This window comes from Bombina bombina, chromosome 1 (genome assembly GCF_027579735.1).
Source record: "Bombina bombina isolate aBomBom1 chromosome 1, aBomBom1.pri, whole genome shotgun sequence".
In the NCBI taxonomy this organism is placed as follows: Eukaryota; Metazoa; Chordata; class Amphibia; order Anura; family Bombinatoridae; genus Bombina; species Bombina bombina.
Window position 1 is genome coordinate 801,769,545 of NC_069499.1, and position 12,917 is coordinate 801,782,461.

At 40.3% G+C, this 12,917-nt stretch overlaps 1 protein-coding gene across 3 annotated transcripts in view; it reads right to left on the bottom strand.

Moving 5' to 3' along the window:
• TCF25 (transcription factor 25) overlaps positions 1–8,724 on the bottom strand; it is a 126,174-nt gene extending 117,450 nt beyond the window's left edge. The window contains exons 1-3 of one of the 3 annotated variants that reach the window (XM_053699368.1): positions 8,612–8,724; positions 6,953–7,129; positions 6,231–6,353 (exon numbers count right to left, since the gene is read on the bottom strand). In XM_053699368.1, the coding sequence (XP_053555343.1) occupies positions 6,231–6,353; positions 6,953–7,123 (294 nt within the window). In that variant the 5' untranslated portion in view covers positions 7,124–7,129; positions 8,612–8,724. Of the gene's footprint in view, positions 1–6,230; positions 6,354–6,952; positions 7,130–8,558 lie in introns of all 3 variants that reach the window. The other 2 variants (XM_053699367.1, XM_053699369.1) reach the window with 2 other exon arrangements.
• Between the last annotated feature and the right edge of the window lie 4,193 nt (positions 8,725–12,917).

The following is a 12,917-nucleotide window of genomic DNA, read 5'->3' on the forward strand; positions in this document are numbered from 1 at the left end:
GGAGAGAGAGGGCAAAAGAGAGGGGGGAGAGAGAGCGCAAAAGAGAGGGGGGAAGAGAGAGCGCAAAAGAGAGGGGGGAGAGTGCAAAAGAGAGGGGGGAAGAGAGAGGGCAAAAGAGAGGGGGGAGAGTGCAAAAGAGAGGGAGGGAGAGAGAGGGCAAAAGAGAGGGGGGAGGAGAGAGCGCAAAAGAGAGGGGGGAAGAGAACGGAAAAGAGAGGAGGGAGAGAGAGCGGAAAAGAGAGTGGGGAGAGAGAGCAGAAAAGAGAGGGGGGAGAGAGAGCGGAAAAGAAAGGGGGAGAGAGAGAGCGCAAAAGAGAAGGGGAGAGAGAAAGTGCAAAAGCGAGGGGGAGAGAAAGAGCGCAAAAGAGAGGGGGAGAGGGGGGAGAGAGAGCAAAAGAGAGGGGGGAGAGAGAGCAAAAGAGAGGGATGGAGAGAGAGAGCAAAAGAGAGGGATGGAGAGAGAGAGCAAAAGAGAGGGGAGAGAGCAAAACAGAGGGGAAAGAGCAAAAGAGAGGAGAAAGAGCAAGGTAGAGGGGAAAGAGCAAAACAGAGGGAAGAGCGAGAAAAAGAGAGGGGGAGAGAGAAAATAAGAGAGGGGAAAGAGAGGGGAAGAGAGAGCAAAAGAAAGAGCAAAAGAAGAGAGGGGGAGAGGGGGGGGAGAGAGCAAAAGAGAGGGGGGAGAGAGCAAAAGAGGGATGGAGAGAGAGAGCAAAAGAGAGGGGGAAAGGGGGGGGAGAGAGCAAAAGAGAGGGAGAGAGAGAGCAAAAGAGAGGGAGAGAGAGAGCAAAAGAGAGGGATGGAGAGAGAGAGCAAAAGAGAGGGATGGAGAAAGAGAGCGCGCAAAAGAGAGGGGGGAGAGAGAGTGCAAAAGAGAGGGGGGAGAGAGAGCGCTAAAGAGAGGGGGGGAGAGAGAGAGCACAAAAGAGAGGGGGGAGAGAGAGCGCAAAAGAGAGGGGGGAGAGAGAGCACAAAAGAGAGGGGAGAGAGAGAGCGCGCAAAAGAGGGGGGAGAGAGAGAGCGCAAAAGAGGGGGGAGAGAGAGCGCAAAAGAGAGGGGGAGAGAGAGCGCAAAAGAGAGGGGGAGAGAGAGCGCAAAAGAGAGGGGGAGAGAGAGCGCAAAAGAGAGGGGGAGAGAGAGCGCAAAAGAGAGGGGGAGAGAGAGCGCAAAAGAGAGGGGGAGAGAGAGCAGAAAAGAGAGGGGGAGAGAGAGAGAGAGAGCGCAAAAGAGAGGGTGAGAGAGCGCAAAAGAGAGGGGGAAAGAAAGCGCAAAAGAGAGGGGGAGAGAGAGAGCGCAAAAGAGAGGGGGAGAGAGCGCAAAAGAGAGGGGGAGAGAGCGCAAAAGAGAGGGGGGAGAGAGAGAGCAAAAGAGAGGGGGGAGAGAGAGCAAAAGAGAGGGGGGAGAGAGAGCAAAAGAGAGGGGGAGAGAGAGAGAGCAAAAGAGAGGGGGAGAGAGAGAGAGCAAAAGAGAGGGGGAGAGAGAGAGAGCGCAAAAGAGAGGGGGGCAGAGAGAGAGAGCAAAAGAGAGGGGGAGAAAGAGAGCGCAAAAGAGAGGGGGGCAGAGAGAGAGCGCAGAGAGAGAGCGCAAAAGAGAGGGGGGCAGAGAGACAGCGCAAAAGAGAGGGGGGAGAGAGCGCAAAAGAGAGGGGGGAGAGAGAGAGAGCGCAAAAGAGAGGGGGAGAGAGAGAGCGCAAAAGAGAGGGAGGAGAGAGAGCACAAAAGAGAGGGGGAGAGAGGGCACAAAAGAGGGGGGGAGAGAGCACAAAAGAGAGGAGGGAGAGAGAGAGCGCAAGAGAGCGCAAAAGAGGGGAGAGAGAGCGCAAAAGAGGGGGAGAGAGCGCAAAAGAGAGGGGGAGAGAGCGCAAAAGAGAGGGGGAGAGAGAGCGCAAAAGAGAGGGGGAGAGAGAGCGCAAAAGAGAGGGGGAGAGAGAGCCCAAAAGAGAGGGGGAGAGAGAGCCCAAAAGAGAGGGGGAGAGAGAGCGCAAAAGAGAGGGGGAGAGAGAGAGCAAAAGTGAGGGGGAGAGAGAGAGCAAAAGTGAGGGGGAGAGAGCAAAAGTGAGGGGGAGAGAGAGCAAAAGAGAGGGTGGAGGGAGAGCAAAAGAGAGGGTGGAGAGAGGGAGCAAAAGAGGGGAAAGAGCAAAAGAAAAGGTAGAGAGAGCAAAAGAGAGGGGGAGAGAGAAAACAAAGAGAGGGGGTAGAGAGAGCAAAAGAGAGGTGGAGCGAGAGAGAGCGCAAAAGAGAGGGGGGAGAGAGCACAAAAGAGAGGGGGAGAGAGAGCAAAAGAGAGGGGGAGAGAGAGAGAGCAAGGGGTGGGACCACTGCACTGCAAAAAATGTCCAATGTAAACGGGCTTTAGGACTAGTGTTATATAATTCTGCACTATGTGCAAAATTATATAACATTAGTTTGTAGGTTTACTGGCCCTTTAAGGTTTACTCAGTATAAAGAAGACATATGTAACTATGCATAGAAGTATTTTTTCATGTTTTTTTTCTTCCTAAGAGAAATAAGATTTGTTGGTTGATTAGCTAATCACAGCCTAACTCAGTAAATCTCAACTCCACTGTCAAGTACCTTAAATGGAGTTGGTATTTAGGATGATCATAATTTGATTAATCTGCAGCTCGGTTACTGGGAGTGAATCAAATTACATTTGTTAAAATCTATTCTTTTGGTGGTTACTTAAAAACTGCACTGGTTTGAATGATCACTCAGAATTAAACTAATTTAACTTTTACTGTATGTTCCCTAAAATGTAATCAGAAGATTCACCAAGAAAGTTTACAAGTAGCAGATCTAAACGTATGCCGTTTGGTTTGATCAGAAGGAAATATGTAGAAAAATAATTTGCATACAAAACACATTTCAACTGGCCACAAAATGAAACACAAAAGCATCAGAAATCTGTTATAATACAAAGGGTGCTTCAATAAAAAGGCCTTGTGATTTATAGCAGGCTTATTCAACATAAAACCCCAAGGGTCCACAATGACTTCTCCAAACTAAGGGGTAGACCACTATTCTTGAGAAAAATCAAATTATTTACAAAATTCCCCATAGACTTTATGTTTTTTGTTGATGATTATTAGTTTTTCTGCATATTATTATTAACCCCTAATCTGCCGCTCCGTACACCGCCGCAACCTACATTATACCTATGTACCCCTAATCAGCCAATCCGATTGAACTTGAATCTGATTGGCTGATTCAATCAGCCAATCAGATTTTTCCTACCTTAATTACGATTGGCTGATAGAATCCTATCAGCCAATCGGAATTCGAGGGACGCCATCTTGGATGACGTCCCTTAAAGGAACCTTCATTCGGTGTTAGGACGTCGTTAGAAGAGGATGGATCCGCGCCGGCTGCTTCAAGATGGACCCGCTCCGCTCCGGATGGAAGAAGATAGAAGATGCCGCCTGGATGAAGACTTCCGACCCTCTGGAGGACCTCTTCTGGCCGGATAGGATGAAGACTTCGGACCCTCTTCTGGACGGATCGGATGGTACCCGGCTGGGTGAAGACAAGGTAGGAAGATCTTCAGGGGCTTAGTGTTAGGTTTTTTAAGGGGGGTTTGGGTGGGTTAGATTAGGGGTATGTGAGTGGTGGGTTGTAATGTTGGGGGGGGGGGTATTATATGTTTTGTTTACAGGCAAAAGAGCTGATTTATTTGGGGCATGCACCGCAAAAAGCCCTTTTAAGGGCTGGTAAAGTAATAGAGCTGTTAAAGGGACAGTTTACTCAAAAATTTTCTCCCCTTTAATTTGTTCCCAATGATCCACTTTACCTGCTGGAGTGTATTAAATTGTTTACAAGTAGCTCCTTTACCCTTATATTGGCATTTGAAATTGTTAATTTAGCATGTGGTATCCCCACCTATTCTAAAAGTTTGTGGCCGTGCGTACCAGCTATAGATAAGCTTTGTAAACACAGCCAGCAGAAGAAATTACACTCCCAGTGTGATAAAGCAGAGATAAGGTAATAAAATGTTGATTTTCCATTGTTCTCTCAAAGTACTGGTGATTGTTCAAGGACAGATATAAGATAAAGAAGCAGGTATATGTGCACAATGTGATACAGTAATGAGATCTGATTATACCTACAAGCTCAACCTATTTTATTAGGCTGTGGCTTCAAAACACAAAATCAGAGCTTTAATATACAGAAATAAACCTTAAAAAGCTAATTTTCATACATTTTTTACTCTGCAGTTGGTAAAAAATGCAATTGTAAACACATTAAGGGAAAAACTATTTTACAGTATACTGTCCCTTTAACTTTTTATTTTAGATTAGGGTAGGGCATTTTTTTATTTTGGGGGGCTTTGTTATTTTTTTTAGGGGGCTTAGAGTAGGTGTAATTAGTTTAAAATTCTTGTAATCTTTTTTTATTTTCTATAGTTTAGTGTTTTTTTTTTGTAATTTAGTTTAGTTGATTTAATTGTAGATAATTTAGTTAATTAATTTATTGATAGTGTAGTGTTAGGTTTAATTGTAACTTAGGTTAGGATTTATTTTACAGGTAATTTTGTAATTATTTTAACTAGGTAGCTATTAAATAGTAAATAACTATTTAATAGCTATTGTACCTGGTTAAAATAAATACAGAAGTTGCCTGTAAAATAAATATAAATCCTAAAATAGCTACAATTTAATTATTAGTTATATTGTAGCTATATTAGGGTTTATTTTACAGGTAAGTATTTAGCTTTAAATAGGATTATTTTTTTTAATAAGATTTAATTTATTTCGTTAGAATAAAATTATATTTAATTTAGGGGGGTGTTAGACTTAGCTTTAGGGGTTAATACATTTATTAGAGTAGCGGCGAGGTCCGGTCGGCAGATTAGGGGTTAATACTTGAACTTAGGTGTTGCAGATGTTAGGGAGGGCAGATTAGGGGTTAATAAAATTTATTATAGGGGTTGCGAGGCGGGAGTGCGGCGGTTTAGGGGTTAATACATTTATTATAGTGGCGGCGAGGTCCGGTCGGCAGATTAGGGTTAATAAGTGTAGTTAGGTAGCGGCGATGTGGGGGGGGGGGCAGATTAGGGGTTAATAAATATTATGTAGGTGTCGGCGATGTTAGGGGCAGCAGATTAGGGGTTCATAGGGATAATGTAGGTGGCGGCGGTGTCCGGTCGGCAGATTAGGGGTTAAAAAAATGTATTATAGTGGCGGCGATGTGGGCGGCCTCGGTTTAGGGGTACATAGGTAGTTTATGGGTGTTAGTGTACTTTAGAGCACAGTAGTTAAGAGCTTTATAAACCGGCGTTAGCCCATAAAGCTCTTAAATCCTGACTTTTTTCTGCGGCTGGAGTCTTGTCGGTAGAGGGGCTACTGCTCACTTCAGCCAAGACTCTAAATACCGGCGTTAGGAAGATCCCATTGAAAAGATAGGATACGCAATTGGCGTAAGGGGATCTGCGGTATGGAAAAGTCGCGGCTGGAAAGTGAGCGTTAGACCCTTTCCTGGCTGACTCTAAATACCAGCGGGCGGTAAAAAGCAGCGTTAGGACCCCTTAACGCTGGTTTTGACGGCTAACGCAGAACTCTAAATCTAGGCGATTGTTTTATAGACAATGAAACTTTACACTTCTTTTATCAATATGAAAAAACTAATGAAACTTTAAAAAATACATCAACATATTATTGTCAAGCTAATCTTTTCTTTGAATGCATCATTCTATCTAGCATTTAGTGTTTAATGTCCCTTTAAGCTTTCTGTATCTACCCAATAAAACAGGTATATGTAGCACCATGCTAAAAACATATTAGACAACACAATTTATCAAGCAAAATAACTGTTCATTTTAAGCTTGTTTATAAATATAAGTATGATTTATTTTTTTTAAATGCTCTCTGGTCCTCAAAATAAGATTTTAAAAAAAAAAAATCTAGTAAAGTCCTTTGTGCCAAAAAAAAAAGTTTGGATACCACTGAATTATAGTGTTCAAGATTTTTTTTTAATAAAACAATAAAAATGTATCAAAGCTTATAAACTAGTATAAAACTCAGAATATCAGTTATAGTCAGGTAGTGTACCAGTGTACCTGGCTTGTGTCAACAAGGTTCTCAATACAAGCTAGTTAAAACAAACATTTTATTTACCAAGTACATTTTTACACTTAAAAAAAATACACATTGAAAAAAAAAAATTACAAAAAAAAAATATATAAAAACAAAAAAAGTTTCTTATTCAAAGCCATGGGTCCAAAGGTTTGCAAACCCTTACCTGTGAGATTTCAGTCTTTTCCAAACTGTCAAATACATTTTCGGTTTTATCCTCTTCCTCTGATAGTCTAGACTGGTTGACCCCACCGGTGTCGCTCTGATCATCAAAATCAAGATCAGTGATCTTCAAGAAAAATAAATAAATGAGATCAGTAATGTGTCTGCTAAACACTCCTGGCTGCCTCCTTCTCTATTACCCTTTGTCTAGGTGCAGCTCAGTCACAATTTTATACCAGTGAAAAGGTTTATTACATCATTTTCCAACCCTCTTATCAGAATCCAGCACTCAGACAGAATAACAATGAAGGAAAAAATAGTTTTTGTAGAAAAAAAATTGTATTCTTAAAATATTAGTGGCTTGGACTTGTAGGCTTCTTATTTGCCAACAATGTCTTAAACATTAGCCCGATGATATCCCCCCCCCAAGGGTATCTACCCTTCAGATATCGGTTACCCCTCCTCCACAGAATAAGTCCAAAGGTGTTGCTTACTGATATCCATAGAATCTAACCCACAACCTATTGCTGTCCTTTGTCCACGGGACCAATCATTCAACCTGTCACCATTTTTTAAAGTATCTACCCAGCATGCTATTGTTAAATCGTGAATAGTTTAATAACCCCCTCAATCAATTGATGTCCCTTCCCCAAATTTTGTACCCCTCAACCTATTGCTGGTATTTTGCACAGTATACACCCCTCTACCAGTGTTTACCCATCTCACCAGCTGGAAGGGGTTATTCAGACCACGCTCCTCAAGTAGTTTTCGGCTTCCCTTGTGACTACGTTGTTGTGCCTGTGGGACCTTTGCTATCTCCTCTTCACTCTCTGGGCCCTCTGGTTCTTCTTGGCCCCTATGCTCTCCTCGCAGCTTCCTTAGTGCCCGCCGGGACATGCTGCACTATAGAAAGGAGAAATTAAGAACAACATATTCTAAACTTCACATGCACTTGTGGGAGATGTTGCATACAAGTTGTAATTGTCTTCTATGTTGTTATGGCTAGAGACACATACAGTGGCTACAAAGTGGTGAAGGAGGGTGATAATCTGAAGAGTGATACTTGAAAACAAAAAGCAAATGTTTTTAAACAGTTTGTGCTGGATTTTTACTGTTATAATCCACAAGGCTTGTACTTAGAAACAAGCCATCTTTTAAACTTATCTGTGTTCCATTTTACCACTGTGGGAAACATAGCAGAGCAATGGACCTATATCAGTAACACAGAGGTCAAAGGCAAACTAAGGCAAGATAAGAGAGCATATTCTTTTTGTTCCGTGTACAAATATCATACCCCCCAACTCTCTCTATTTTCTCCCCATTATTTGTTTCTTGTTTGTTCCCTCTATTTTCACTAGAGCCAATTTTACACTGCAAAATAGAGAAAGGCTGATATTGCAAACTTTTTAACCTCTTGGTGCCAGTTTACCACTCCTGTCAGCTCACAGACTTATCCTACTTTAAGACAAATTAAACACAAATTACAGTTCCCATCATGCCAATTCAAAGCATAAAACTGGGAGCTGCACAATCCTGGTTCACTAAGTAGTAAGACCTCACATTGCATTCAAGGTAAATCACTATCCCATGTGCATTTCTGGCAACCAAGGGTTCAAATTACTGTTCTGTGTTATGTAGGAGTGACAACCACTTGAATGCCTTGGGGGTTAATCAACTGCTTTGTATGCAATTTCATAAAGGAGCTAAATCACACACAGTGAGTGTGTGTGTATGTTTTATATACATATATATATATATATATATATATATATATATATATATATATATATATAAATATATATATATACATATATATACATATACATATATGTGAATGTCTCTGTATGTCCCCAACAATAAAACATGGCTCCTATATTTTAGGTCTTTCAGAATTTTAACAAGTATGTTAAAAATCCTACCCTAGGCAATTGCCTGGTGATAAACACTTGTTTACTTGTCACGTTAATTGGGGGGTGAGTGTACTGTAAGTAACTGATGTTATAGTTGCAATTACACAATTCATTAGGAAACACATGCAGTTATTTTGTCGTATGGGATTACACAGACTACATAATAATTTCAGACATAATAAGTGGTAAATTAAAAAAAAAGGAGAACGGTGATAGAAATAAGATTTAATCTGGGAGGAACACTTTAACCAGTGCGGTGTACGAGGCCTTGGCTAAGAGCACCAATATACCAGCCCGTGCAAATAGTTTGGTACGGAGGGATAATCTAATCTAAAGCAAGAAGCTCTTTTAATATCCGTGCGTACGAATGACGCCAATAACTCAGCATCATGTAGTCCGCAAACTGCTGCTCTATCACTAACCCGGCTCCTGAGTGCTGAGTAGCAGCCGCAGGTACAACAGCAACTCAAGCTACCTCTTCCGTTTCCTTCGTGCTCGCTTGTATTTTTTTTTTCTTCCACGCCGTGTAAGCCAGGCCCCATAATCACATCACATGATCTCATCTGCAGGCGGACTCTGACTGTGACAGCAATCTGGTGACACCTTCTATGGCTGCGGAGGGACAGTAGTGTAAAAGTACAACTAGATATTGTATAATATAGTCTAGTGTTTAGTTCAGCTCAATAAAACGTTTTCATGGACAGAAAAAGGCATTTCTTCCCTCATTCTTCTCAGTGCAATGGAGCAGCTATACTCATAACTAGCAGAAACAAATAGGGTTTACTGTCACTAAACAGCTCATATGGTAGATACTCTGCGTAGCACGAAGGAATGACTAGGGACATTAAACAAAAACTGTCGTTTGCACTTGTGCAGTTAACCCTTTAAAGGGACATTAAAAACTAAATAAATGCTGGATAGAATTTTGATTATTATTATTATTATACTTTATTTATTAAAGGGTCACTAAACCCAAAATCTTTCTTTCATGATTCAGATAGAGAATAGAAATTTAAACAACATTACAATTTACTTCCATAATTTATTTTGCTTCATTTTTTAAATATCCTTATTTGAAGAAAAAGCAATGCACATGGTGAGCCAATCACACGAGGCTTCTATGTGCAGCGACCAATCAGCAGCTAGTGAGCATATCTAGATATGCTTTTCATCAAAGAATAACAAGAGAATAAAACAAATTAGATAATATAAGTAAATTAGAAAGATGTTTAAAATTGCATTCTCTTTCTAAATCATAAAAGAAAAAATGTGGGTGGCATGTCCCTTTAAGCGCCAACATATTCCGCAGCGCTGTAGAATGATACATTAAAACAAAATTAGTTATCACTTTTACTTTTAAGGTGTTTGACAAACGGGGTAAAACCCTGAAACTTTACTAATAAACAAGTGACAATATTATAAATCCTGGAGAGTGCATCAGTTTTTCCTGCCTATTTCCTTGGAAGCACCCTGGGTGGCTGTTTTAATAATTCGAAAGTTCTTGCCTACTTGATTCAATATATATATATATATACAAAGAGAGAAGCACTCTACCAGGAACGAACAACAGCTCATCAGCTAGTTCTATGGCAATTTACCAACCAGGAGAAGCCTCTTTTAGACCAGTGTGCTTTTCACAGAAGAGAAGAAAACTTTCCTGAAGCATATCAGTCTGATCCCGCCAAGTAAGGTCAGTCCAGCCTCGAAATACCAGGCAATTCTGAACAAGAAACATGACAACCCCAGACAATTGTTTCGGCCTCCTATGGGCCTCATCAGTGAGGTGCAGCCACATTCCTCTAAGCACACTGGGCAAGGAGTCCACGTCTGGTTTCCCCCATCACCCATAGGGAGACTTCCCCAGGGTCATATTAATTTGCATACAAAGAGAGAAGTGCTCTACCAGGAACAAACAACAACTCATCAACTAGTTCTATGGCGATTTACCACCCAGGAGCAGCCTCTTTTAGACCAGTGTGCTTTTCACAGAGCAAAACTTTCCTGAAGTATATCAGTCTCCCTATGGGTGATGGGGGAACCAGACGTAGACTCCTTGCCCAATGTGCTTAGAGGAATGTGGCTGAACCTCACTGATGAGGCCCATAGGAGGCCAAAACGATTGTCATGTTCCTTGTTCAGAGGAGAATTGCCTTACCTGGTATTTTCGGGATCAGATAGATATACTTCAGGAAAGTTTTGCTCTGTGAAAAGCACACTGGTCTAAAAGAGGCTGCTTCCGGGTGGTAAATCGCCATAAAACTAGCTGATGAGCTGTTGTTTGTTCCTGGTAGAGCGCTTTTCTCTTTGTATGTATATATATATATAAATATATATACACACATCAATGTAAAAAACTTACAACAGAAAGGCAAAAAGCTAAATTGGAAAATTGCATGCTCTATCTGAATCATGAAATAAAAAGTTTGTTTTCATGTCCCTTTAAGTTCATACATGGCAGTGCCCATTACTTTATACAAACTAAACCTTTACACTTATATGTTCAATATTTAAACAATCAATATAATTATAAAAATACATCTACATATTATTCTAAGGGTGATCTTTTCTTTAAATATATCATTGTCTAGCATTTATTTACACTTTCATGTCCCTTTAATGTTTGCTCTCTAGCAGAGATGCTCTACTGTGAGCTAGCTGAACACATCTAGTAAGCCTATGACAATATATATATACAGGTAGCCCTCAGTTTACGCCGGGGTTAGGTTCCATAAGGAATGGTTGTAAATCAAAACCGTTGTAAATTGAAACCCAGTTTTTAATATAAGTCAATGGGAAGTGAGGGAGATAGGTTCCAGGCCCCTCTCAAAATTGTCATAATTAACACCTAATACATTATTTTTAAAGCTTTGAAATGAAGACTTTAAATGCTAGACAGCATTATAAACCTAATAAAATAATCACACAACACAGACTTCACTTGCATTTTTCTGCAAACAGTTATTTCTATGCATTCCAATCTGGTCGAAATTATAGACAGGAAGATCTTGTTCCTTTGAAATCTGCTCAGGTTTGGTTAAACTGATTAATTTCAGCTTGCTTGGCTTTGCTGCAACACAAGTGGACAGCTCCACCTATTGGCTATTTTAATAAATGCACTGCTTCTCAATGCTTTTCAATAGCAGTCACATGACTGGAAAAAAAGGTTGTTATTCTGAAACGGTGTAAATTGAACCGTTGTAAAACGAGGGCCACCTGTATATATATATATATGCAAACACCAATGACCAGCTAGCTCCCAGCAGTACATTGCAGCTCCTTGGCCTACCTAGGTATGCTTATCAACAAAGAATGCCAATAGAACAAAGTCAAATTGACACCATAAATAAATTGAAACGTCTTTTGAAATTGCATGATTTATCTCAACGACAAAAGTTTAATTTTGACTTTTATGTCCCTTTAACACTGCTCTATTCCACACAGCCATTGCACTAGTGACCAATTTATAACTGTTTCTTATTGGCCTCAGCAGTGAAAACATAGGTTACAACATTGTGGCGCACAGTGCTTTACAGACATTAAAGCATTACACTTTGTTTTAAAATATGGGCTGGGCAGCAGATGCCCTCTGTGACAGGGTCCTCCGATATTTGGGAATGATGTATACAGTTTTGATTCCTGGTAGCACAGATAAACAGACATCCCAACCTGCAAAAACTAATTTCAGGGAGGTGACTTCACCCGCTACTGTGCCGACTCTCTCCATTAAATTGACTTTCTAAAGATTCCATTATTTTCATCATATCTTATAATTTACTGTAAAAAATATATAAAATATGATGAAAAAATGAAAAAAAAAACACACTTTTTCTAACTTTGACCCCCAAAATCTTTTACACATCTACAACCACCACAAAACTCCCCCAAAATCTGTTACACATCTACAACCACCACAAAACTCCCATGCTAAACAGTTTCTAAATTTTGTCCTGAGTTTAGAAATACCCAATGTTTACATGTTATTTGTTTTTTTTTTTGCAAGTTATAGGGCAATAAGTACAAGTAGCACTTTGCTATTTCCAAACCATTTTCCCCCCCCACAATTAGCGACAGTTACATTGTAACACTGATATCTGTCAGGAATCCCAGAATAACCCTTCACATGTATATATATATATATATATATATATATATATATATATATATATATATATATATATAAGTAGACAACCCAAAGTATTGATCTAGGCCAGTTTTTGTATATTTCAAGCTACCATTTCACCGCTTAATGCAATCAAATAACAAAAAAAAAATTCACTAACTTTTTCACAAACTTTAGCTTTTTCACTGAAATTATATACAAACAGCTTGTGCAATTATGACACAAATGGTTGTAAATGCTTCTCTGGGATCTCCTTTGTTCAGAAATAGCGACATACAGTATATGGCTTTGACATTGCTTTTTGGTTATTAGAAGGCCGCTAATTGCAGCTGCGCACCACACTTGTATTATTCCCAGCAGGGAAGGGTTTAATTAGGTAGCTTGTAGTGAGCTTGTAGGGTTAATTTCAGCTTTAGTGTAGTGTAGTAGACAACCCAAAGTATTGATCTAGGCCCATTTTGGTATATTTCATGCCACCATTTCACCGCCAAATGCAATAAAAAAAAAAAAACGTTAACTTCCCCTTTGTTCAGAAATAGCAGACATATATGGCTTTGGCATTACTTTTTGGTAATTAGAAGACCGCTGCGCATAGGGTTGCCACCTCAGCCATGTTTTCCTGGACACTTATGAGTTACATATGCTGCAGGGTGTGCAGGGA